At 36.1% G+C, this 26,983-nt stretch overlaps 1 protein-coding gene across 4 annotated transcripts; it reads right to left on the bottom strand.

Annotated features, from left to right (window-relative positions):
• Positions 1 to 2,015: 2,015 nt before the first annotated feature.
• LOC147003690 (vomeronasal type-2 receptor 116-like) lies at positions 2,016 to 23,715 on the bottom strand. Of its 4 annotated transcripts, none has more exons than XM_085842309.1 (6): positions 23,454 to 23,715; positions 20,408 to 20,651; positions 18,048 to 18,788; positions 16,376 to 16,603; positions 9,762 to 9,885; positions 2,016 to 5,823 (listed from the first exon to the last, which is right to left on the bottom strand). In XM_085842309.1, exons 1-6 carry the CDS (start codon positions 23,648 to 23,650, stop codon positions 4,919 to 4,921), a joined length of 2,439 nt encoding a protein of 812 aa, XP_085698435.1. In that variant the 5' UTR covers positions 23,651 to 23,715; the 3' UTR covers positions 2,016 to 4,918. The 4 variants fall into 4 exon arrangements, with proteins under 4 accessions (XP_085698435.1, XP_085698434.1, XP_085698433.1 ...); XM_085842308.1 differs by having other exon boundaries at positions 2,017 to 5,823; positions 20,360 to 20,651; XM_085842307.1 differs by having other exon boundaries at positions 2,020 to 5,823; positions 18,048 to 18,860; positions 20,360 to 20,651.
• Between the last annotated feature and the right edge of the window lie 3,268 nt (positions 23,716 to 26,983).

Raw genomic sequence — 26,983 nt, 5'->3', positions numbered from 1 at the left:
GAGCCACGGCAGATGGACATAATTTCACAGGCCTAGACCAGCATCATTTTATTAAAATTAAAAGGGGGATATGTGGGAAGCCTCATCTGCCATTCCAAGGTGGTGCTGGCTACCACCCATAAGTTTTGGTAAACAACCAATGTGTGCATGTGCATTAGAGTTTTTTGCCAAGTCACTGCCTGGCCTGAGGCATGCAAATGAGGTAACGAAGGCATAACCAATCGGGTGTAGACACACCTCTCCTAGGGCTATATAAGCAGTGCCAGTTCTGGGGCTCAGGATCTTTTCGACTCTGCAATCAAGCTCTCCCAATAAACGTGTATAGAAGGATCCTGTTGTGGTGTCTTTCTTCCTGGCAAGTCGGTCGCTCACAAGCTACAAAGACCTGGCTTTCTGAAACACTCCTAAATTACAGAACTGCTGGCAGAGGCAAGTTAATGTCTGGGATTAGAACCTAGCCTGTCACTGTGAGTTCCAGACCAGACAGGAAAACTCTGGGCGAGTTGCAGAGTCAACATGACCCTAAGCTGGGCCATGTGAGGAGAGGAGATCTGAAAAGAGAAAGAGGGGCCACCAACCAAGAGGGGCAGCCTGAGTGAATAGATTAGCAAGGCTAAAAGTGGCTGAGTTATCTAGGTGTCAGAAGAGCAGGAAGGAGGAAAGCCCAGGGGATCACGTGGACTAGAAAGTTTGGGGGGGGGGGGTCTAGGTTGGGGAAGCATGCCAGCCAGGAGGGATCTATATGCAGTAGAGACAGAGGGATGCTGAGAGAAACTAGAGGCCACTGTATACTTGATATGTAAATGGACACTTTAGTTCAACATTTTTGCCTTGGATTTAAGACCTATCTGGTTTTAGGCCTTTGTGTGAATGATACTTGACAGGTCTTTTTGCAAAGAAAACTCAGGAAATTACCACAGAGGAAGAAAGAAAGGACATATTTGAAATCGAGTATTCTTTCAACACTGATCTCAAGAATTCAAATTCTTCTCAGTTATACACATCAGATATGATGTCATCACTAATAACTTTTCTATGGTGCATCCCCACATTAAGAGAAATTTGGAGATGTATAACGGAATTCAGCCCACAAATCACTTTGGTGTAGCACTGAGGATGTACTTCAGAAGGAAAGTCTAGAGCAGCAGCTTCAGTGAGGAAGGGAACACTGGAGCATATGTAAATGTGATCTAGTCTGCAGGGAGTCCCATTAACTCCTTACACTTTGGTTCTCCACTGTCCATCTCTGCAACTGCCCTGGTATCCATGGAGAAGCTGTCTGAACTACATTAACCAGAACCCACTGTGTGCATAAAGGCAGGAAGAGTAGAGGGAGTTGTTAGTGCATACATATAATCCCAGTGGATATCTGAGTTTGTGGCTAGCTTGGACTACCATCTAGTGCAGCCAAGGGTACACAGAGAAAGCCTGACAGAAAGGAAAGAAAGAAAGGAGAGAGAGAGAGAGAGAGAGAGAGAGAGAGAGAGAGAGAGAGAGAGAGAGAGAGAGAGAGAGGGAAAGGCATTCACCCTGAGCCTAGACAGGTCTGAAATTTGCACCACCACAGTATAACTCGTCTAAACCTTGGGTAGAATCACCCCTATTCATGTGCATCTTTGGACAGCCCTGTCTGAGGGCCTGGAGATGCTGGATGGGGTGGCAGAGGATCCTTAGTTTACCTGCTTTTTACAGCAATCTGTGGTGTGGGTCCTAAGCCCAGGCAGAGGGCTGATGCCCATGAGAGTGGTCCAGTATTACAGTCTTGTTTTATTTATTAATTTTACTCTTATAAAGATGGTATTTGCGGCCATGTGGCATTGGTACATATAGCAGACATATGATGGAGTTCAAGGTCAGCCTGGACTACAGAGTGAGTTTCAGGACAGCCAGTGCTACACAGCTATTATAAATATGGTTGCTATGAACATAGTGGCACATATATCCTTATTACAAGTTGGAACATCTTCTGGGTATATGCACAAGAGAGATATTGCTGGATCCTCCAGTAGTTCTATATCTGCCAATTTTCTGATGAAACAACAAATTGATTTTCAGAGTGGTTGTACCAGATTGCAATCCCACCAGCAATGGAGGAGTGTTCCTCTTTTACCACATCCTCCCCAGCATCTGCTGTCACCTGAATTTTTGATCTTAGCCATTATGACTTGTGTGAAATGGAATCTCAGGTTTGTTTTGATTTGCATTTCACTGATCATTAAGGATGTTGAACATTTCTTTAGGATCTTCTCAGCCATTCGGTATTCCTAAGTTGAGAATTCTTTGTTTAGCTTTGTTTGTACCCCATTTTAAATGGGGTTATTTGGTTTTCTGGAGTCCAGCTTCTTGAATTCTTTATATATATTGGATTTTAGTCCCCTATCAGATTTAGGATTGGTAAAGATCTTTTCCCAATCTGTTTGTTGCCATTTTGTCTTACAAACAGTATACTTTGCCTAACAATAGCTTTGAAATTTCATGAGGTCTCATTTGTCAATTCTCGATCGTACATCATAAGCCATTGCTGTTCTGTTCAGGAATTTTTCCCCTGGGCCCATATAGTCGAGTTTTTTTTTTTCACATTCTTCTCTATAAGTTTTAGTTTGTTTTTATAAGACACTACATATTCTATATACACAAATATGCATTTCTATATATATTTTTACATTATACATATATGTGATATATTTATATCATTTCTATATTATAATTATTTTATATATTGTATATTATAATTTAAATTTATATATTTATATTACTTTATATTAAATATTTATATATATTATATAAGACCATAATTTTTATAAGTTTATTTATATATACATATGTATATATATGTTTATATTATAGATGTATATTATGTATTTATTTTATTTATATATTTAATTTTATATATTATATACTGTAATTATATATTTGTATATTTATATTATTTTTATATTAAATATTTATATGTAAATATAAGACATATATATATATATCATATAAGATAGTAAGTCTTTATGAGTTTTTATAAGACACTATTGCCTATGCTAGCAACATTTTCTGAAGGGACCCTGATATAACTGTCTCTTGTGAGGCTATGCCAGTGCCTGGCTAATCCAGAGGTTGGATGCTCAGTCTCATCTATTGTAAGGAACACAGGGCCCCCAATGAAGGAGCTAGAGAAAGTACCCAAGAGCTTAAGGGGTCTGCAACCCTATAGGAAGAACAACAATATGAACTAACAAGGACCCCCAGAACTCATGTGTTTAGCTGCATATGTAGCAGAAGATGAGCCACTCCACCATCATTGAGAGTAGAGGCCCTTGATCTTGTGATGATTATATGTCCCAGTAGAGGGGAATGCCAGGGTCTGGAAGCAGGAGTGGGTGGGTTGGGGAGCAGGGTAATGAGAGTATATAGGGGATAGTATTTGAAATGTAAATGAAGAAAATATCTAATAAAATAATAAGAAATAAAAAAGAATAAATTCGTGAAGAATTCCATTAAACCATAGTTCGAATATCAAATCTTTCTTTGCAACAATGCCGTCTTCCATGAATTTTCAATGAGTAAAATGTGGATGTTAATGAAGAATGTGTTCCTTAAAGGGATATTGCTAGTGATCATATTTCTATGAAGACTGACTTAGGGAAGTGATTGATTTTGTTAATGCATTTTAGACCCATTTGGTTTCCCATTATATAATGAGAATTGATAAATGTGAAATATTTAGTGTAGCTGCAAACACTCAATTGTCTTATTGAAAATGTCGTTTTCTAGAAAACAGAGTAATTAAAGCATCTGCCTCCCATTCTGTTTTCCAGAATTTTCTGAGTCCAGAAACTCAATCAGAACTGCACACAAAGGGCAATTTCTGAAAAAAAAAAATAGGTTCATGCAAATGTCAGTAGTTTTACCTATCCATTCCATGACTACAATATAAATATCATGTTGACATATCTACATGCTTATTTCATTTTATTTTTTTATTTATTATTACTCAATTTCTTTTTTACAGTCTAGTAGTTATCCCTTGCCTGGTCAGCCCCCTGACTTCCTCATCTAACATCTCCTCCCCCATCTCGAAGATAATACCCTACATCCCCAATGCCCATCCCATCCCAATCCCTGGTGACTTAAGTCTCTCTGGGGTTAGGTGTGTCTCTCCCACTGATGCTAGACCAGGCAGTCTTATGCTGCATATATATTAGGGGCTTCACATCAGCTAGTGTATGATCCTTGGTTAGAGGCTCAAAGTCTGAGACATCTTGCTTGTCCAGGTTTGTTGAGAATGCTGGTCTATTTATGGGCCACCCTCCTCCTCAGCTTCTTACAACTATCCCAATTCATCCACAGAGTCTCTGGGATTCTGATCATTTTTGGATATAATATATTTGTATTTGACAGCAGAAAAGGAACATTTCCTCCTTAGATTATTGGCCAATAGCTTGAAGAACAGATGAAAAAAAGGCAGTATTTTGTTATGTGTGTGCTCTTACTGGAAATGAGAAAATATATTCTGATTTCATCTTTGCTGATTATTTAGTTAGTATGTGTTTCTCATTGATTATTTGATTTGGTAGATGGTTTCTATGTGTAACCCTTTCTGTCCTAGATCTCATTTTTCTACACAAAGTGATGGATTCAACTGCCTTATCAAAATTTTTTGGAAGTTACCAAAGGGAAATCTCCTTGAAAGCAAAACGAAAAATAAAATTGAATTAGATAGAGAGTTTAGTTCTGTGAGAATAAATGAAGCAAGTGAATGGGTGCAAGATTTTATGAACTCAGTATGGAAGTTCAGTAGATGTGATACTTCCTGATAACACTAGAGCAACCAGTGAGAGTGATTCTAAAACTAGGCACATGCACTATAACCCAATATTTGGTGGGTATGTACCAACTTTACATTTGACAGAATTCCTGAAATATTTGTTCAGAAATATGATTTTTCCCTGATCTTTTGGGTAGAATTTCTCTCTGGTCGCATTAAAATGATATATATCTTCGGTACAAAAATACATCCAAGAATCCCTGCACTGGATGCCAAGATGGAGAAGATCTCCACAGCAACCATGACCTTGCCCTTGGTGCTATGGTAGACAGGGAGGAAGGTGACCCAGACACTGAAGAACACTAGCATGCTGAAGGTCAAGAACTTGGCTTCATTGAATGTATCAGGCAGATTCTTGGCCAAGAAAGCCACAGAGAAGCTTCCAAGTGCCAGGCAGGCCAAATATCCCAGGATACAGTAGAATGCAGTTATTGAGCCTTTGTTGCACACAATGATGATGTGGCCATGGAGAGTGTGTTCATCAATATCAACAAAGGGAGGAGAAACTGCTAGCCAGATTGCACACAGAACACATTGGATTAGGGAACATATGGGAATAATGTAGTTGGGTGTCCCTGATACCAGGAAGTTTCTCATTCTTCTTCCTGGGTCTGTGACTTTGAAAGCCAGAACCACAGTGACTGTTTGGGCCAGAACTGTGGAAACAGCCACAGTGAATACTATTCCAAATGTGATTTGCTGTAAGATACATATGGCTCTGTTTGGAAGGCCAATGAAGAAAAAGGAGCACAGAAAACAGAACATGAGTGACATAAGTAATATGTAGCTGAGGCTTCTGTTATTGGCCTTCACAATAGGAGTGTCATGGTGCTTCACAAAGACACAAAGTACCACAGCTGTGAATGCAGAGAAACAGAAGGCCATTAAGGCAAGTGCCATCCCCAAGGGGTCTTCATAGCTTAGAAATGTGACTCCTTTCTGAATACATTTGTTCTGTTCTGTGTTGGCATAGTGGTATTCTGGACAATTCACACATTGATCCATATCTGATTTCCAAAGGAAAGCTTAGTTAAGTCTGCTTTAGAAATTTTATTGTCAAGGCATTTCAAGTAAGGGTAATGAAAGAATCCTTGCAATGCTGCCTTTGATGCTGAGAATGTAATGTGTAGGATATTGCTGCTGAGCATTGATTTCAATTCGTAATGTTCATAAAGATTTAAAGGAAATAAAACCAAGCAATTTTTTCTTTGTCTAATTAACTTGAGTGTATCATTTATGATGTTATTAGAAAGGGGTTTGTGGGGTGTGGGGGGGATGAGAGGGGAACCAATCCCTGAGGACCAGCATAAAGAATACAAACAGGCAACTTCAGGTAATAAGAGGGTGGGTGGACACACCAAAATGTACCAGAGACTTGGGAGGTCAGAGACCCTAGATTAAATGTACTACAGTAGATAGAGGGAACATATAGAGCCCACCTCCAGGGGAAAGACAGGACATCAAGTGAGTCATGGGCTTCCCATCCCATAGTCACATCTCTGACCCATAATTATTCCTGTATGAATGCAAGGATGAAATGGAGAGGAACCTGAGGAAAAGAATTTCCAATGACAGGGCCAAAGTGGGATCTAGGTCAAGAGGAGGTCCTATGGTCTCACATTTTCCTGAGGCTCCGGAGCACTCACAGAAAGAATCTATCATGACTGCCCTCCTAAATACAGTTATTTGCACCCAACCAATGGACAGAAGCAACTAACCATTGAATTAGGGAAGGCTGAAAGTAGTTGAGGAGTAAGGTGATCTTGCAGGCAGACCAGTCTCAATTAATCTTGACCCCAGAAATCTCTCAAACAATGTACCACCAAACAGACACAGTACACCAGCTGATATGGGACCCTCATTACAGTAAAGGGCTTCTGTGTCTGTGTTCATTCAGAGAACATGCAGCTAACCCTCAAAGACTAAAGGCCCCAGGGAGTTTAGAGGTCAGGTGGTGTGCAGCATTGGTCTATGCATAGACAGGGTCGTCTCCAGTCAAACTGAGATGCTGAACCCTTTGACTCAGTGGTCATAATTTACCTACATAGGAGGGAAGGAGTTCTATCATGGTCCTGGAACTCTGGCTCCTGCCAAAGTTACCTTCCACTACAGCCCCCTCAAGAGAAACAAGGCTAGAAGTCATGTAGGCAATATCCCAAGCTTTTGGCCTTCAGGCTAAACTCCTCCCCAGTTACCTAGCAACAGAAAAGATAGCATATTTTAAAAGGGGCTGATTGGCCACTTCTTGCCCTCTCTCTCTCTCACTCCTTTGTTCTCTTGCTCTTACTCTCCTCTCACTCTCTCCCTCTTACTCTTTTTTTCTAGCCCCCCCCCACTCCTACATTGTTTCTTTCTCTTCGCCTTTCTAAAATAAAGCTCTAAAAGCATAGACAGTTTCTGATCATGATGGATGTACTCACTCTTGCCTGTGTGGGAACCTGTCTTCTCTCTTCCCTCTATCCCATAACCCCTGCGTTACAGGGTGTTGCTCCATGTCCCCCAGGTTGGGCTTCCCCTTGTTCATCCCCTGTTGAGTGAGTCAGAAGCTTCGATGCCCACCCAGAGCTGAATGGAAAGTGTCTGGCAGCCCTCCCATATCTGTCTGTCCAGGGCATAATTGGACCTCTACCGGGAAGTGGGTCCTCACTCCCCTCTCTTTTCCCAGGCTCCCTTTTAGTTCCTATAAGGTGGTGTGGGGGATGGGGGTTCAACGTGAAGACAGGTTGGGTTGGGGGAGAAGGTGTGGGATGTGGAGTATTCAGTCGGTGTATGAGGGGATGGGGAATGGAATATGAAATGTAAAAAATAAATAAAAAATAATGTTATCAGAAAGCAAAGATTTCCTAATCCATTTTTTTTTTTTGGTTCTATGTTAACATCAAGTAGATTATTTAATTCAGAGAAGATACATTCATAAAACACAATGTGGTTGGGTATATTTTATAAATACGAAACTCTATACTTTCTTTTTTTGAGATCACTGACTATTTTATGAATTTATTCCTTATGACACATTGAGACTGACTTCTACTGGGAAAAGATGTATAATAGCTACTGGAGAATTTACTTGCTCAAACTTGTTGACACAGAAACAACACAAAATTGAACAGGTAGGCTGTATATATGTAAATACTTATATGTGTGAGTTCATGTGAAGGTAGATATTGCATTATTGTATTTAAGTGATTCCTGTCATGTCATAGGAACGAACAAGGTGGAATATGAGAGGAAATATAATGTTTATGTTTGAATAGTAGAAAATATTAATGAAATAAGCCCTAAGATGTTTCCTCATCTGGCAGTAATTAATCAAAAGTTCTGGTTATTGTTCATGAGATGCACTAATTTTTGCACTGAAGGAAAAATACCTCTGTAGATACTTTGTACTGAAAGATCCTTCACCTTGATTCCATCTTCATATGGAAAGCTCAGCACTTTAATCCTTGCCTCACCTCCATTCTTATGAGAATCAAGGATGAAATCAGTGTTGAGAAACAGAATGAGCAAAATAACAGAGGAATCCTCTGGAAAGGATGGTAACCCAGGTGGTTTGTGTTAAGCAATTATACTCCATTCTAAAATTGTAATCCCCAACATGGTAACAACATTCACAGTGATTGTAATTGCACTTAATTTCCAAGTCATTTCAGAGAATGTTGATGTGCTTCTTTGGGTTTCAGAATTCTTATCTACAGCAATGCATATTTGGATAGATATTATTTGATAAGTTGCCTAAGAGCCTAAGAAGTTGGATTAGATATAAATAGAATATGATCTACCAGACAATCTGATTTCAGATCCCAGTACCCATGACAGATATCTCACAAGTAAATATAAATTTAATGACAGCAGTATTATTTGCTCATATGCACACACCTGTATATGTGTTATCCACTCCACACACTTAAGCAATTAATGCAATAAAATATTTTATGGATTTTTGTATTTAATTTTGATGTACGTATTAATTTCTTTTATGTCGAAAATAATTTCATATACTTTAAATTTGTTTTCAAGCACAGTATATGTTAAAATGTATGACTTCAAAAGACAACTTAGTAGATTGCTTGGTTTTACTCCATGCATCATGGGAATAAACTCAAACTGTAAGTCTTAGCAGCAAATGATTTAACGGTTTAAGTGTCTCACAGGCATAATATGTCTTTTAAGAATTTTAATTCGTTATGTAGAAGGAAAGACAAAATATTTGAAAAGGTAACCATAAACTTATTGCATTTTGCCAACCCTAAAAAATTATCTCAATAATGGGTGTAGTATGTAATATACTGAATATGAATCTCATGGTATATTCCAATTCATAGGTCAAGTCTTATCCCCTACATCCTGGATTCCTACTACATCTGGTTTTGAACATGGCACTCTTAATATATAATACTTTCCTTTTTCATAAATTTGCAAATACTTTTGTCTTCTATATTAATCTTACAGAGAACATGGACTTTGCACCTAGTAGTCTCATAATCTCATCCAGTAGATTAAATATAATATTCAGTTCTTCATGGGCTCTTATACGTACATAGTGTGCATAATCATATTTAGGATAGATAGATTCATGAAATATGACTAAATCAATACTAACAAAATTCGTGACTAAAATGTAAATGTACATGTAGTTTTATAATAGATCATCTCTTTGGAAAATCTTGTGCAGAATTCCTGCAAATTGCAGTTATATTTTCTAAAGTATTTTCTTTGTGAAATATAATCTACCATGAATTTTCAATGAGTCAATATGTGGGTCAAGGCACCAGGCATGTTTGTTTGCTTTTGCAAGACTTTGTTAAGGATTTTTGTATCTACAAGTAGTAAATGTGATAAGTAATATACTGTATATCTACAGTTGCCTTTTAGCTGACTTCATTATTTTAGGGTGATGCAAGAGAAATACATAACTTCAGGATTTACCAAAGCAGCAAATACTCACTTGTCTCATTAGAAATTTCATTTTTAGGGCAGGGGCTGCAAACAAAACAGCAGGCTGCCATTCCCTCCTTCCATAATCTTCTGAATCCAGGACTACAATCTGCACTGCACACAGAGGATGGCATCTGAGAAAAATTAGACACATATTGATAATGCGTTTTAGAAGGTTCTTTTATGTTTTAGATTAGCACTTTAAGATTTCAATAAGCTCATTTTATTCACACAAACTAATTGACATATATTTGTTTGTTTGTTTGTTTGTTTTGTGTTTTGAGACAGGGTTTATCTGTGTAGCCCTGGCTTTGCTGCAACTCACTTTGTAGACCAGGCTGGCCTCAAACTCAGAAATCCACCTGCCTCTGCCTCCCATGTGCTGGGATTAAAGGTGTGTGCCACCACCGCCAGGCCCCTGATTGACATTTTACAATGCCCATTATTTAATGGCCAGAAAAGAATATTGGAAATGCATTGAAGAAATGTTGCATAGTATGTGAGTGTCTAGTAATTTAGGAAAAAGTGCTGATATTGAGCTGTATGTGAAAACTACAACCTGTTTTTTTTTTAATTAATTATTTTCAACTTGGTACTAAATGCTATGGACAGAGGAATCTTAATTGAAATATTCTCTCAGCCAACACTAGCATGTCCTCATATCTTTGAAGCATTTTCTTCTTTGGTAATTGATATAAGAATGCCCATCTTACTGTGGGCAGTTGAGCCAGTAAGTAGTGTTCTTTTCAGATCTCTTGGGGGAAAAACACAGCCTAAAGTAATGTTGGCAGTTTTTTTCCATTAATGGGAGAATCAGAACAATGTTTTGGGAAACTGATATTAAAAGATTTTGTCTTGCCTTATCATAAAGAACAAATCTATTCTTTAGTTCCAGTTTCCTGATATCCACACTTGTCTTTCTATAACTAGAAGCCATATGTCAAATCACACCTTCCTCCTCCCTTTCCTTATTATCAAAGTTTAATTAAAGAATCAGAGAGGCAAGTGAGTATTTGAAGAAATTTGAAATAGGAAAAATATGTCCTTCAGTCACAGATAACAAATATGACCTCAAATCAATTACTGTTGCAAAGCATGAGAAAATGTATATAAAAAATAGTGGAGTATGCAGACACTGGTTTAATATGGTTGGAGATGATAAATTATTCCATAGCGACCTCGATATTGGAGCATTACATGACGTCAAAATGCTCTACAGTGGCTTCAAATATTGGAAAAAGCTCGATAAATATTATATTGTTTAAAGTAAATTGAAGATTTGAAGAATTCTTTCTATATTTTTGATACTGTTGAAAATGGTCTTACACTTTCCCATCAAATATCATAGTATATTTCTCCTGTCCATCATTTTCTTTCTCTCTTTCTTTCTTTCTTTCTTTCTTTCTTTCTTTCTTTCTTTCTTTCTTTCTTTCTTTCTTTCTTCTTCCTTCCTTCCTTCCTTCCTTCCTTCCTTCCTTCCTTCCTTCCTTTCTTCCTCCCTCCCTCCCTCCCTCCCTCCCTCCCCCCTCTCTCTCTCTCTTTCTTTCCTTCTTTCTTTCTTTCTTTCTTTCTTTCTTTCTTTCTTTCCTTTTTCTCCATCATTTTCTTCCCTCCCCTCCCCTCCCCTCCCCTCCCCTCCCCTTCCCCTCCCCCCTCCCCTCCCCCCTTCCCTCCCCTCCCCTCCCCTCCCCTCCCCTCCCCTCCCTTTCCTTCGCTTCCCTTTCTCTTCCCTTTTCCTTTCTTTTCCCCTTTCCTTTCTTTTCTCTTTCACTTTCCTTCCCTTCCCTTCCTTTCCTTCGCTTCCCTTTCTCTTCCCTTTTCCTTTCTCTTCCCCTTCCCTTTCTTTTCTCTTTCCCTACCCTTCCCTTTCCCTTCCCTCCCCTTTCCCTTCCATTCCCTTCCCTTTCCCCTTCCCCTTCCCCTTCCCTCTCCCCCTTCCCTTTGTCTTTTCCTTTGCCTTTGCCTTTCCCTTTTCCTTTCCCTATCCCCTTCCCTTTCCCTTTCCTTTCCTTTCCTTTCCTTTCCTTTCCTTTCCTTTCCTTTCCTTTCCTTTCCTTTCCTTTATTTCCCTCCCTCCCTCCCTCCCTCCCTCCCTTCCTTCCTTCCTTCCTTCCTTTCCTTCTTTTTTTTTTTTTTTTTTTGTTTTTTGAGACAAGGTTTCTCTGTATAGCCCTGGCTGTCCTGGAACTCACTTTGTAGACTAGGCTGGCCTCGAACTCAAAAATCTTCCTGCTTCTGCCTCCCAAATGCTGGGATTATGGGCGTGTGCCACCCCACCTGGCTCCCATCATTTTATTTAGCTGTATATTAACCCTTTGTTATATTTGAAGACTATTTTGAGTTAGAGTATGGAAAGTCTGCATACTTTTGCACTTTATGATAATTTATTTTAAGGTAGTGTCTCCATATCACACATGACTGTTTTGGACTCACAATATAGGGTAGACTGGGATGAAACAGACAGAGATTTTCAGATTTTGTCTCTAAAGTGCTTGGATGAAAACATGAATCACAAAAACAACCTGACATTATTTCTGACTTTCATAGATAAAATTCACTCTGCATGTATTATAGTATTGTAAATAGTTTTGTGAAAAAAATGTTCTAATATCAATATAAGTTCCTTCTGTTCTATCACTATTTTTGTTTCTATATCTATGAATTAATATTGGAGTTGGCTAAGAGCAATTTCTGAAGGTTTTTTGGAAAATAATATAATTCTATATTTTGTTTTGTACTGAATTTAATGGAACTGCATATATTGAAGTATGCTTGCATCCCTGAAATAAATTTTCCCTTAGAGGAATAAATGAGTGTGGGGGGAAATAGGAGAAGAATCAGGTATGGTAGAATATGGAAGATGTGTACAGAGGTCCGGAAATAGAACAGAGGTGTATGTCAATCAGGGATGGGGTTCTTTGGGTAGCAACCAGAAAGTCCCAGATGCCAGGAAATCAATAGCATCCCAAGAACCCATAGGGATGACATTAGCTGAAATATCCCAGAATTGGGAAGAAGAGTCTGTTGATACCATATCCAGAGGTTAGGCATGGCCCCCCAGTTGAGGAATAGGGCCACCCACACATCTACAAAATTTAACCCAGAATTGTTCCGGTCTAATGGAAATAATGGGACAAAGAGTAGAGCAGAGACAGAAGGAAAGGACACACAGAGACTATTCCACCTCAGATCCATTCCAAATGCAGTCACCACACCCACACAATATTGTGGATGGCAAGAAGTGTTTACAAACAGTAAATACAGCTATCTGATACAGCTATCTCCTGAGAGGCTCTGCCAGATCCTGACCAATACAGATATGGATGCTCACAGTCAACCATTGAACTGAGTACAAGGACCCCAATGGAGGTGTTAGGGAAAGGACTGAAGGAGTTAAAGTTTCCTATCTAGCATCAATGGGAGGGGAGTCCTTTGGTTCTGTGAAGGCTTGATGCCCCAGTGTAGAAGAATACTTAGGTGCTGAGGAAGGAGTGGGTAGGTGGGTGGGAGAGCACCCTCATAGAAGAAGGGTAATGTGGAATGGTATAGTGGGTTTGTGGAAGGGAAACAGGGTAAAGGAGTAACATTTGAAATATAAATAAATGAAATCTCCAGTTGAAAAAAATTTAAAAAATGCCACAAATAGCAAAATCACCATAAACATGGAAGTATAATTCATGTGTAGCTTCTAGCCTAACACATACTAGGTTCAATCTTCAACCCTAAGAATTTAATAACCCACAGCAAAATAAGACCATTTTTTTGTTGTTTGTTTTGTTAAGGCTTTATATGTCTTACTTTTATTAAGCCAAAGGCAGCTTGGCATTGTGGTACACACCTTTAATCCCAGCGCTTGGGAGGCAGGGCAGGCAGATTTCTGATTTTGAGGCCATCATGGTCTACAGAATTAGTTCCATGACAGCCTGATAAAACTAGTTTTTGTTTTGTTTTATTTTGATTCTTTTTGTGTTTGATTTTTTTTTGGCTTTAGTCTCTTTTATACCAGTTGAATGTTAGGTATATGATTGAAAAATTTTCCCATAAAAGCCCTACTACATATCAGGATCTATTGAAGGCACAAAGGTAAAAAATAATAGAGTTGTATATATATATATATATACATGTATATATATATATATATATATATATATATACTTGTATATATATATATATATATATATATATACTTGTATATATATATATATACAAGTAAGAATTGTATATATATATATACATATACATAAATATATACATATATATTTTTTCTATATATATATAGAAAAAATAATAGAGTTGTATATATATATATATATATATAAACTCTATTATTTTTTCTATATATATATACTCAGCAAGTATATGTGTGTATATATATATATATATATATATATATATATATATATATATATATACTTGCTATTTACTTACTGTTTCTTCATATAAAATATTAAAATATACTGTGATAAATGATACTTTCATGCAGTGTGCCACATAGATACATATGAGGGGTGTCTAACACTCATTTATTGTCATGTAGTGCTTCCTAAATATTTTATAAGTAGCACAGCTCCAAAAATAACAATTTTCAGAGTGAATGATAAAGAGTTGATGAAAATCCAAAGTAGAAAAAAGAATGAGCAAGCCAGGATTATCATCAGTTGTGGAGGTGTATTAACTCTGATTAGTTTGCAAGCAAAACTGAGAATTGGTCTCATCCCACAAACCTCAAGAAATCCTGTCTACAATAGATGGAATAGTCGAGTGGAAGCAATTAGTTGGTCTCATTTGGGCTCAAATATCAATGTGATTGTATTTTCACACTTTTGTTCCCAAGTCCTGAGTACATTCAGTTTATATAAGATTAATTTCCAGGGAGGGGAACAGAGCATTTGTGAGTTACAAAAATTTTCCTAATGACCCTTGTATTTGGTAATTATGTTATGGTTAATCAGTGATAAAAGAAGATACCAACAGTGTTTGACTACCAGATTCTTGTGTTTTGGCTGGCCCTGAAATTACAGTCTATTTCATGGTGTTTGTGTAGAATTCCCATTGACATATAATATCACTTTGTCCAAGGAATTCCTTTTGTAGTTTGACATTAATAGTTTATAGGCGCTTCTTCTTATGTTTATTCACATGCAAATGTGGAATAAATGATTTGTATCAGTAGTTCCAGATATTCTGATTATCGAACTGACAGTTTGAATTATATTTTCAAAAATAAAGTATTCTTAGTCCTAAACTGGGAATAACTGTCACTCAATTGTCTATCACTAACTCATGCTTCACTCACTACTATTCATATGAGGTATGACGTAGGATTTCGTGGTTTTGTCACCTAGCTCCATTTCATATGTCTGGTTACTATAATGTGTTATGAAAATTTTTTCTATTATGATGGCTTAGTTTTGTTTAATCCTGTTTAATTTTATTATTCTCCCATAAAATCCTGTCATTTTCTAATGAGTAACATAAAGTGGATCTGATGAAAAAGGAAGGAAATAGGAATATTAACTATGATATATTTGCCAGTAGAACTGACAATTGTTCACATCCCAATAGAAGGAATGGAAACTGTAATTAGGATATATTATGTGAGAATAACAAATTATTTTCAATAAATAAAACAATCAAAATTTAAAAAAACTCCCTGTTCTCAGAGAATGATCTTCTGTTGTGTGTTTTGTTCTTTTGGTATGTGTTTTTGTCAAGAATTTTTCCATTCATATCCATCAAATGTAATGTTCTTGAATGACATTTTTTTCCTCTTATTAAACATTATACAGTTTTCCTCCATTTTTTAATAAAGAAAAGTTCTCCTCTTGTATATGAATGTGTCTTCTTACCCTCTGCAGGCAACTTAGGAATGCCTTAAAAAATAAACCAGTTTTGTTGTCTTTGATTTCATTTAGAGAATGTTAACAAAAAAGTTCAATGATAACTGAAAATTATTTGTTGCTTCTGTCTGGTTGCTGTTATTGCTGTACTTGAGGTGTGTTAATATCCTTTATTTTTTCTGTTGTTCTAGTTCTGTCTATAGGTTCCTTTCACCTTCTGGTCATCTTATGTAAAAGAGTGAATGGATTCTTCAAATTTACTAAAAAGTCTTGTTTCTATGAATATGATTTTCTGTAATTGTGTTCATTAGTGAATGTGTTGAATGTCCTTTTATTATATGGTAAATATTTTTGGATATAATGACAAGGGTTAGCAATTATGACTATTGGTGTTTCATAACTGTAACATTAGCCTCTTTCATATCAATACCTGTTCCAGAAGTTTAAGGTAAGGGAGGAGATTACTGTTTCATTAGAGCAATTATGTGAAGAAAAAATTTTTAATTTAAAGGAAAGAATATCTAAGAGTGGTGAAGAACAGGTTTTTTTTTTAATTTATTAAATTTCAAAAAATTGTTCTGATATGACAAAGGTATATTTTATGCATGTTTGAAATCTTCAAATAATTGGTAAAAATGTGAAAAATGAAAAAAAGAAATATCATACTGGAACTAGAAAGTGATTCCTTATGTGACTAAATTGTTCTTTTCAATATGTTGCCGTGAATTCATCTGACACTGTATACTGCTCTGTATTATAAAGCAATAAGCTAGCACACACTTACCTTTCTTCTTCCTGTGGCCAACTCAATCATGTCTACGTAAAAGTGAAAGTGTCGACCATGTGGTAAATATGGGCTGAACTTTCCTAACTTCATCTTCATCCCAAGATGTTGTGAGAAATTCCCAAAGTGAATAATGTCATATTCATCCTGCATTATTACTCTTTGTTTCATAATCACTTTGTCACCAAGAGGGTTAATGAAGTAGGTCCTTCTTAGAAAGGAGTTTACCTAAAATACAAGCATTGCACTATAATGTATATATCATTCCTTCAAGTCATAAAATTCATTCTGATTTCATAGCAAAGGCACACATATTTAAAGAAAGAAAGAGAGGTATCAAAGCTAATGCAATTGTATAAATGAAATTATCACAATGTTACAATAATTTCAGTTTTCTCAGCGAAGAATACCAAACACAAACAGAGAAAAATGCAGATCCAAACACAGGTATGCAACACACACACACACACACAGACACACACAGAGACACACCAAACACACACAAACACGTAAATATACACACAGATACTGAGAGAGTCTCACATCTTTTCTAAGTCACACATATAGTACAGCTATACATTTATTTACAAACAAATATACGTACATGTTGGCACGCATATGTAAATATTCAGGGACATAAATGACAATCATATCCACTCAAATAAAAACACAGGTATGAAATCACAAAAAATAATACACTGGCACACATACAAAAATACACACAGACATACACACACACGGAGCAAGAGAGAGAGTGAGAGAGAGTGAGACAGCAAAACAAGGGGAGAGGTTTAAATATTTAAGTAACAGCCATGAACAATATTGACACACAGAGATTTTTATACTCACACCTAAAGACAAAAAAGCAGGAAAAGGCCTTGCCGAGTACAAAGAAATATGCAGACACATACTTAGTAAAGCATGTACAAATCCATATTAGTACTTATAAACACTTACAAAATACATACATTGTACACAATGAAACCTACTCTGACAAAAACCCCAAAGAAACATATACACATGTATAAACAAACACTGATAGAAAGAAATTCCTACATAGAAAAAATTGTTGCTCATTTCCACTTTCATACATAGAGTTAAACATATATGTTGAAAGTAATACAAATATAAACACAGACACATAGAAAGAGTAGAAAATATATATATACTCAATGAGAAGCATACATTCACACATATAAACACATTTCTACATACAGAAATGAGTACCAACACTATTTCTTGTTTAGTTACTCTCAGAAAACCCAGAATGCTCTCCAGAGCCTACACACTTGGCAGAATCACTGGATTACACTAATGAAAATAATTCCTCCAAATGATTTCCATATGATTGACAAATATAAGTAAAAACTCATCTTCTAATCATGGAGATAATTAATGAGGAAAGACTGTTTATATCCAATATTGGAAGGGGCATGCTAATAGATATGTGAGTGCTCTGAATAAAACCACACATTTTCATTGCTAATCTGTGAATTCTTTTTCCAATCACATTCATAACAATTTATAGATTTGCTTTTGTTAAGGTAAAATGTTTGGAAAACTATCTATTTTGGAAAATATTTCTTATTTCTTTAAGTCTGGGCATCTGAAAGACTCTAAACAACTATGCAATTGAAGCCACCAAACCTCGGCCAATAGAAGAAACTTTTACCTTCAAGCAGAGAGAACTGGCTCCTTTTCCATTGTCTATTGCCTGATTATCAGCCTGTTGCAGATTCATCTCGTGGAGGGCATGGGCTATGGCATGCACCGCATTGTATATGTTATAAGTATTCTCACTAAAGGTCATGTCAAACTTCTGTTCCTTTAGCCAATCAAATGAGGCATCAGATGAATTGTTCTTCAGTATTTTACAGTTAGATGTTGAGTCTTCATAGTTAAAATATTTCCACTCTGGCATTACTAGATATAAATCTGTTTTTCTGAGATGAAACCATGTCTGTACAAAATTTTTAAAGCCAGAAATCTCACCATGGTGGGGTAGAAAAGTAAGTGATCCATAGAATTTGCCATGACTTATGTCTGTCTTACTGGTAGGGAAATTCCATTGTTTTGTGGTGATCCATATTCTCTGTAAAATGGGAGGGTCCCACATTCTGAAGATCAAATCAATGAAATTGTATGTTTCTCCATAAATGATAATAACATTTGTTAATGACATCACAATTTGGCTGTAGTACATTTCAGTTTTTTGTGGAAATGAAACTTCATTAACAGGGATCATTTTCACAAAGGCAAAGCAAATTTCCTTGTTTTCACTCTGATTCTTCAACTCTAAAAGAAATTGGTTTCCTTGATCGTCATCTGGGATGACAAGTCCAACCCAGTTCCATTTGAAGTAAAGTATGAAGGAGACCATTGCCAATGCTAGAGATGTGTCCTTTGGGGCCATCTGATAGAGATAGGGATATTGTTCATCATCACTGAACATAGAATGGAAAGGTCCATAGGTAAGCTGAAGGAGCTACAACACAAAGAGCAGCATGGGGTGTGGTGCATGGGAAAACACTTGTAATCAAATTTACCTGCAAACAGTTGATTACCTGTGACTTTTTCTCTCATAACTGATTCAAATTAGGAAACGTGGAAGCCTGGCACATCCACTTCTAATGGGAACAGCAAGCATAGTTCTTTGACAAAGATGTAACAAATGTATTCACATGTTATAATGACTGCCTTTCTGTCTTTCAGTCTTAGTCTTGATATATGTGTTTCAAATGTTTGAAGGAATTTTTATACTTTTACAATTTGGGGATATATGATTAATATTTTTTAAAAAGGCTTTTATGCCATAATAAATAAATACTTCTAAGATTGAAGAGGATAGTCCTGCACATAATACTGATATAGCATTTGGAAGATATATTCTTATATTGCCCTACTTGACAGTAATATTGTACACTAGAGGTTGTGACCCACATAAAACTGCCAGAGATCTCCTTTTTAGGTTTTGTTCTGAATTACAATGTCTGCCTCTGTGCCTCCCCAGGAAACAGACAATAAGATCAAAGAATTTGTAAAAGTATAAACTAGATTTTGCACACTAAAAGTGTTAGTAGCAAATTGTATTAGAAAATCTCTTCATACTATATATCGAGGTAATTCTGGTCTGTAGAGTATATAATAATATTATATACTGATAATAATATAATAATTTAAATTATTTACATTAATAATATCATCATATTATTAAAGAAAATGACTTATTACAGGTAATAAGGTATCACATCCATATTCACTATGGGTGTGAAATTTTTGCCAGGGATGTAATGTCAATTTAAATTCTGACTTTTAATAGTTGGCCATACACTCACAGGTATTCAAATGACTAACTCCAGAGACTGGATAGGAGCTTTTCATCCTTTCTAGTACCACTGAAACATCATGAGTTTCCAGATTAAGAATGGTATCTCATGCCTTTTCAAAAATAAAAATACTCCAGATAGTTAAAAGTTACGTTATAGTGAAAATGTTGGTAAAATTTATTTCTGTTCCATCACAGTTTATCTCTGATGACTAAACTTATAACACCACCATAATTCTATTATTTCATAGTTTACCAATGATAATTTAATCTTATAACCAAGATGAAGATAACACCTATCTGGGGACAGAAATAACATTCTCTATATTTTGGAAAAGCATGAACAAATCTCTGCTTGCTGAGATTGATATAAATAATGAAACACTCTGACGGACAGTCAGTGAAGGTTGTAAGATACCTTCTACCACCATGCCAGACTCAATTCTCTATGTCCTCTTCTATTCTGTCTTGCTGGTATCTTTCTACTTCTGGTGTTAGCCCTTAACAGAAGGCCTAACATGTTTCTGAATAGTAAGTATCCTGGAACTACCTAGATTGACATCAGCATAAGTCAAACCACATCCATTAACTTTCATAATAGCTATCAAAGTCCCCCAAAGAAACATGATGTTAAGAATTTCTGGCCGATGATAACTCACACGTGGAGATAAGAAGCTGTCCAGGTACTTCCAGAAACTTAAAGATACCTTCCAATTGGGTCCTGAAAGCAGAAAGGAACACATAGTCTCTTCATTACAGAAATAATTAGGGATAGGGCTGTCTTTATTTCTATGAAATAAATATGGTGTAGGTGTAGAAGTTTTTCCATCACAATGGCCCAAACTGTATCTTATAATCAAAGACATATTTGGTAAAAGATCAGGATTTCTGTTGATTTCATCCATTGCAAACACCAATGCCAAAGCATATTTGTGGTTTCTAGTTGTTTTTCTGTAAAAGAGTACAGAATTTATTATGGACAGATGATTATACATGCACATTTGTACTCAATAGAAGCACTACGCTATACTGGAAGTTTCTGAATCTGACATCTAAAGACGGGAACAAATGGCTTTTGTTATAAGATTGAATTGACAGATGGACCTGGAAAATAGAAAGCACTTTAAAATTTCATGACAGTGTTGGTCCCATAAATAAGAGATGGTATTGACCTCATCCACAGAGATAATTTCCTTTTTTGTTTTTGAGTGCTTGATCAGAAGGTAAAGAGAGAACCACAGATATTGACAAAATAGTAATTCTGATCATGTTTTCATTTTGAAATTATTAAGCAGTAAATAAATTTGTTATTAGAGCCACTGATTTCATAATATTTTCTTGTGAAATTAACTGAATTGTTTAAGGAAATGAAAACATAGCCAGTAGTGGTGTCACATGCCTTTAATCCCAGCACTTGGGATGCAGAGGCAGGTGGATTTCTGAGTTTGAGGACAGCCTGGTCTACAAAGTGAGTTTCCGGACAGCCAGAGCTGCACAGAGAAACCCTGTCTCAAAAAAAAAAAAAAAAGTAAAGTAAAGAAAGAAAGAAAGAAAGAAAGAAAGAAAGAAAACCTTGATCTATCAATGAATAATTGTCTCTGTCTCTAGCAATATTTGATTCCTGTACTTATAATCACTTACAATTATTGGCCAAAATTCTTGACACATCCCTTCATATCTATCCTCATGCTCTTATTTTGTCAATCTTTTATTGAAATAAAATATTTTCTTAAGATTTATTTTTAATTAAATTCAAATATCAAACACGAATTTCGTAATTGATGCATGTCAATATTTAAGTTTGTATGAATTTGAGCAAGGACTATTTAGGGTATAAGATTGCAATACATCCAAATGTTTTTAAGTCACTTTCCTGTAGACTAACCTCAATTCAAATGCACAGTTATGCAGCAGTGGCAAGTGTTTAGTGCAGAGATTAAGGGCTTGTCCCACCACTGATGTATCATTCTTCTACTTCCTATTTACAAAGGAGTGTGATATATATTCACTCTGAGTATTTTATTCATTATAAATTAATTTCTACGAAACATATTTGACAACCTTTGTCATTACACTAAAACCGTATTAGGATCCTACTGAGAACTCAGAAAACAAGGAAATCTGTGTGATATTTGTATATGCCTGCATTATAAGCTTATGATATGGAAGAGATATTTTTGTGTAAATTTATGTAATATATTCGTTGTTTTTATTTTTTTTAATAACGGTGGACTACTAGACTTTGGAAATGGAATAATACCAGATTGGTTTTGTTTATGTTTTTGAAAAGAATAATATCTCTCATTTTATCATTGTCATTTCATATAATTTTATCAATAAACTCTATATGTACACCTGCATATTTAATGATTAGAATGAAGTAAATACAATCAGTCTTTCAATAAAAAATATACAACTATTGTGTTTTCATTCTATACCCTATAAAATAGGTCATTTTAGAATATTCTTTACTACCACACACACACACAAATCTCAATTAAAGTTTTCCTAATATACAAAATAAATTTGAAAGTAGACGTTGTACAATGCTCAAACTACTACCTATAACTGAAATTTAGGAAACATCAGTTACTTAAGATGTCTGTGTAGCCTAGTAGTCTAAAGGGGTGTGTTTGAAAACAATGATCAGCAATCCACAAAATTTATATGGATACCACGTTGGTAACATGTGCACTAATATTTACTAAAAATATTGAAATAAGTCCCACAAGATTTAGATATTTTAAAAGGGTCAGAGATTAACCAACTCATACATGAATGGAGAAGACATTTTTCTTAAATAATGACAAAAAACTAATATAAAGCTCCTGTAACACTGTCCACAAACGTTCTAACTATCCCACAATACAATTGTCACCCATGCCAGTGATAAGGGAAATAAGCAGTCACCACTGTTATTGATAGCCTGCCTATTCAAAGCATGTAACCATATCATTGGATTCCATATGTTCCAAATATGGTTTATTCTAAAGAGAGACTACCCAGTTGAACTTTGCAAAACATAAAAGCCAGTGATTGTACATAAGTAGTGTGAAGTAGAAAGCCACAGTGCTTTTGGATTTTATCTTTTAAAACACTTCGATGTATTGACCCCTAATGAGGTAAATATTCCTTGCACATATACATACAAAGATATGCATCCAGGTATTCACATGAAGTAGGAATTTCTGAGTGTAAGTATCTTCTCTTTCCAAACCTGATGAAGTTTTTGAAGTCAATAAGTGACTACATGCAATAAATTTGAGACAGTAAGTTCGTATGTATGTAAAGTTTTTGACTATATGTGCCATGAATATTTTGGGAACCAGAATATGCTCTAGGAGCAACAAACTTATGGAAAGACTGTCAGCAAAATTTATGACCATTTATTTACATGTACTTGGGATAAAACATAATGAAATATTATGGGATCAATTTCAATAAGTCATCTCTGCCTAGAGTGCAATATAAACTGTCAAAAGGCAGGCTTTATGTTAAAGATCAATGTAGATATTCCATATTCCAACGCTTCCAAACTTTAAATCAGAAGCCACCTGGAAGAAAACCAAAACTTCCACTGAATTAATTAAATGGAGAAAATAGGATTAAATCTGTAAAGGAATTAAGTTTTTTTTCTTGGAGTTCAGACTTAGTACAAAGACAGAAGTCTCAAGAATTTGCCTCATCTTCATCCTCAGAGCACTCAAGAAATATTTATGTTCTCATTTCAATTTAAAATACAAATTTACTTACAGAACATTAAGAGTCTTGTTGAAATAATCATTTTCAATGGGTGTCTGAACTGCTGCCAGGATGAAAGTACAAGTTAATCCCACAGGTTTATTATTTACTTCATCCAAATTTATTCTCCAAAAGCACCTGGGATCAATGAAATTGGCCATGAGAAGTGTAATATTAAGGAGGAAGAAGACCCCCATGAAAATGAACATATTTTTCCTGCCTTAAACCTGGGCAGTGTGGATTGTGAAGTGACATGCATATTAGCACATCAGATTTCTACCAGCTTTTATTTCTTGGGCTAAGGACATGTTTATTGCATATTTATGATTCATTTTATTTTTAGGCTTCTCCTGAGCCCTGGAAGAAACAAATACTTTTTGCCCTGGGGCTCTCTCTGCAACTGGTGTCCATGGCTCTTGGAATGAACACGTGTAGTTAAATTCTTAGGAGGATAATTCATTCTCAGTTTCCATGATATCATTCATGTTTGTGAATCTGTGGAAGGAAGCCCCTGTGTTCAAATTTGGTCCTTGAAAATTTTCAACAATCTGATTATGTGACGACAGTTAGAAATGATGTCAGTGGATTGAATCAGATTCATAGTGACACATCCAGTACTAGCAAATCTGGAGCTTCTGAGGACATAGGGGACACTGTATTACACAGTCCAAGTCATGCAGATGCAGTCTCATGTTTATAGTCACTGAGATCCACAGACCATGTAGAGTGTGGACTATGTCACAGAAGTGATAGATAAGAATATCTAAACAAGACCTGTGCTACCATTATCTTGAGATTCTATAAACAGATAAAATCCCAAGTATAGGTAATCCAGCTCTATCTGAAATCATACATTCTTCCCATATCGACAGTTAATTTACATGGTAAAGATTGAGTTTTAAAGGCTCAACAGAACCCAGTAAATATGCCATGCTTTGTTCTTTATTTCCAATAAAACAAAAAGTCACCCTACCTTCCAAAAATTAATTAGTAACGAAAAAATCATGCTAATATTTGAATTCCAAGCCATTATCTCCCTCCCATGTGCTCCATTTTTCTCAACTTAATAGCTTATGCTGACCCATGTATTACAAATATATATATTTGTTTGTTTTGTTTTCCTACATTGTTTTTTGTCAGTTTACATCGAGGTAGTGGCTCTTAAGGAATCTTATTTAAAAATAGGTTTTAAATATCTTAGAAACAAATAGTGACTTGGCGGGACACTGTGGTTCAATGTGTAAACTTTTCCTATACATTGTTTCTACCCATGTATATTTGGTTGTAGTCTAGAGTCAACAGTGACAATATGAGCTTTTACTGAATATTGTACACTCATGAACCTGTTTCATTGGATTTGGACTGGAAACAGGCAGAGTTTATATAGGCAGTTCATCAGTTTGGGCGATGATATGCCCCATTTTATGTCTCAATGACACAAACAAGTTTAGTGTTTTGCATTGTATATTTCTACATTATGTAAAAGTCACTGTTTTTTCCTGTGTATGACGTCTGAATCTCTGATAAATTCAGAGTACAGAGTTGTATCTAGAGGAATTAATTATAATGAAGCACTCTTTCATAAGAATACTGAGGAGGGCTGGGCGTGGTGGTGCACACCTTTAATCCCAGCAGTCGGGAAGCAGAGGCAGGCAGTTTCTGAGTTTGAGGACAGCCTGGTCTACAAAGTGAGTTCCAGGACAGTCAAGGCTATTCAGAGAAGCCCTGTCTGGAAAAACAACAACAACAACAACAACAACAACAACAAAACCAAAAAAAAAAAAAAAACAGAGGAAATTTTTTTTCAAGTGTGCAAATGAAATTTTCAGTAATTAAGATTTGGTAATTTTTTAAAATAATTATTATTTCCCAAATTGTATCTTATATATCAGGTGTTCTAAGTTTCTGGGATAATATCCACTTATCAGTGACTACATATTGTGTGAGTTCTTTTGTGATTGGTTTACCTCACTCAGAATGATGCCCTCCATGTTCATCCATTTGCCTAGGAATTTCATAAATTCATTCTTTTTAATAGCAGAGTAGTACTCCAATGTGTAAATGTACCACATTTTCTGTATCCATTCCTCTGTTGAGGGGCATCTGGTTTCTTTCCAGCTTCTGGCTATTATAAATAAGGCTGCTATGAACATAGTGGAGCATGTGTCCTTCTTACCAGTTGTAACATCTTCTGGATATATGCCCAGGAGAGGTATATCTGGATCCTCTGTTAGTACTATGTCCAATATTCGGAGGAACCACCAGACTGATTCCAGAGGTTTGTACAAGCTTGCAATGTCATCAACAATGGAAGAGTGTTCCTCTTTCCCCCACATCCTGGCCAGCATCTGCTGTCACCTGAATTTTTAATCTTAGCCATTCTAACTAGTGTGAGGTGGAATCTCAGGGTTGTTTTGATTTACGTTTCCCTGATGATTAAGGGTGCTGAACATCTTTTTAAGTGCTCCTCAGCCATTCGGTATTCCTGAGGTGAGAATACTTTGTTTAGCTCTGAGCCCCATTTTTTAATTTGTGAAGCACATGAAACGCAAAAAGAATGAAGATCAAAGTGTGGACACTTTGCCCCTTCTTAGAATTGGGACAAAACCACCCAGAGAAGGAGTTACAGAGACACAGTTTGGAGCTGAGATGAAAGGCTGGACCATCTAGAGACTGCCATATCCTGGGACCCATCCCATACTCTGCTTCCAAACGCTGACACCATTGCGTAGACTAGCAAGATTTTGCTGAAAGGACCCAGATATAGCTTAGTCTTGTGAGACTATGCCAGGGTCTAGCAAACACAGAAGTGGATGCTCACAGTCAGTTATTGGATGGATCACAGGGCTCCCAATGGAGGAGCTAGAGAATGTACCCAAGGAGCTGGGGGGATCTGCAACCCTATAGATGGAACAACAATATGAACTAAGCAGTGCCCCCTGGAGCTCGTGTCTCTAGTTGCATATGTACCAGAAGTTGGCCTAGTCGGCCATCAGTGGAATGAGAGGCCCATTGGTCGTGCAAACTTTATATACCTCTGTACAGGGGAACACCAGGGGCAAGAAGTGGGAGTGGGTGGGTGTGGGAGTTGGTGGGGGATCCTGTGGGGAACTTTTGGGCTAGCATTGGAAATGTAAATGAAATAAATACCTAATTAAAATAATAAAAATAAAAGTAAATGAATATTTACAGTAACTGGGGATATTTAGTTATAGAGTTTATATAATTAACTTGCATATCACCTTAAACCTTTATATGTAATAAACATTCAGTATGTGTCATTTTAATGGAACTTTTCTAGTTTAGAATGATCTATTGTATTATAATAAAATAACCTTGAGAATAATTAATGAAGCTTTGGGGAAACAAGTTATAATAGCTATAGAATTTTAAAAAAATATGATTTATTGAACATAAAAAATTATTATTTCCAGGAAATTACCATCCATTATTGTTTATTATTACCATGTATTATTCTTTCATTGTGGCACATTGACACAAATGTAGCATGTACTTTACTGGTATCTGTACCACCATGACCC

The sequence above is a fragment of the Mus caroli genome, unplaced genomic scaffold, assembly GCF_978045245.1.
Source record: "Mus caroli unplaced genomic scaffold, Mus_caroli_1 scaffold_8, whole genome shotgun sequence".
NCBI lineage: Eukaryota > Metazoa > Chordata > Mammalia > Rodentia > Muridae > Mus > Mus caroli.
This window is presented reverse-complemented; position numbering and strand designations above follow the sequence as displayed.

Coding starts and splice junctions, on each gene's coding strand:
- LOC147003690 (XM_085842307.1), bottom strand. CDS start 23,650: ATGTTCATTTTCATGGGGGTCTTCTTCCTCCTTAATATTACACTTCTC. Junction 20,652..23,453: donor AACAAGACTCTTAATGTTCT/GTAAGTAAATTT, acceptor ACTCTTTTACAG/AAAAACAACTAGAAACCACA. Junction 18,861..20,359: donor ACAGCTTCTTATCTCCACGT/GTGAGTTATCAT, acceptor TTTGTGTTGTAG/CTCCTTCAGCTTACCTATGG.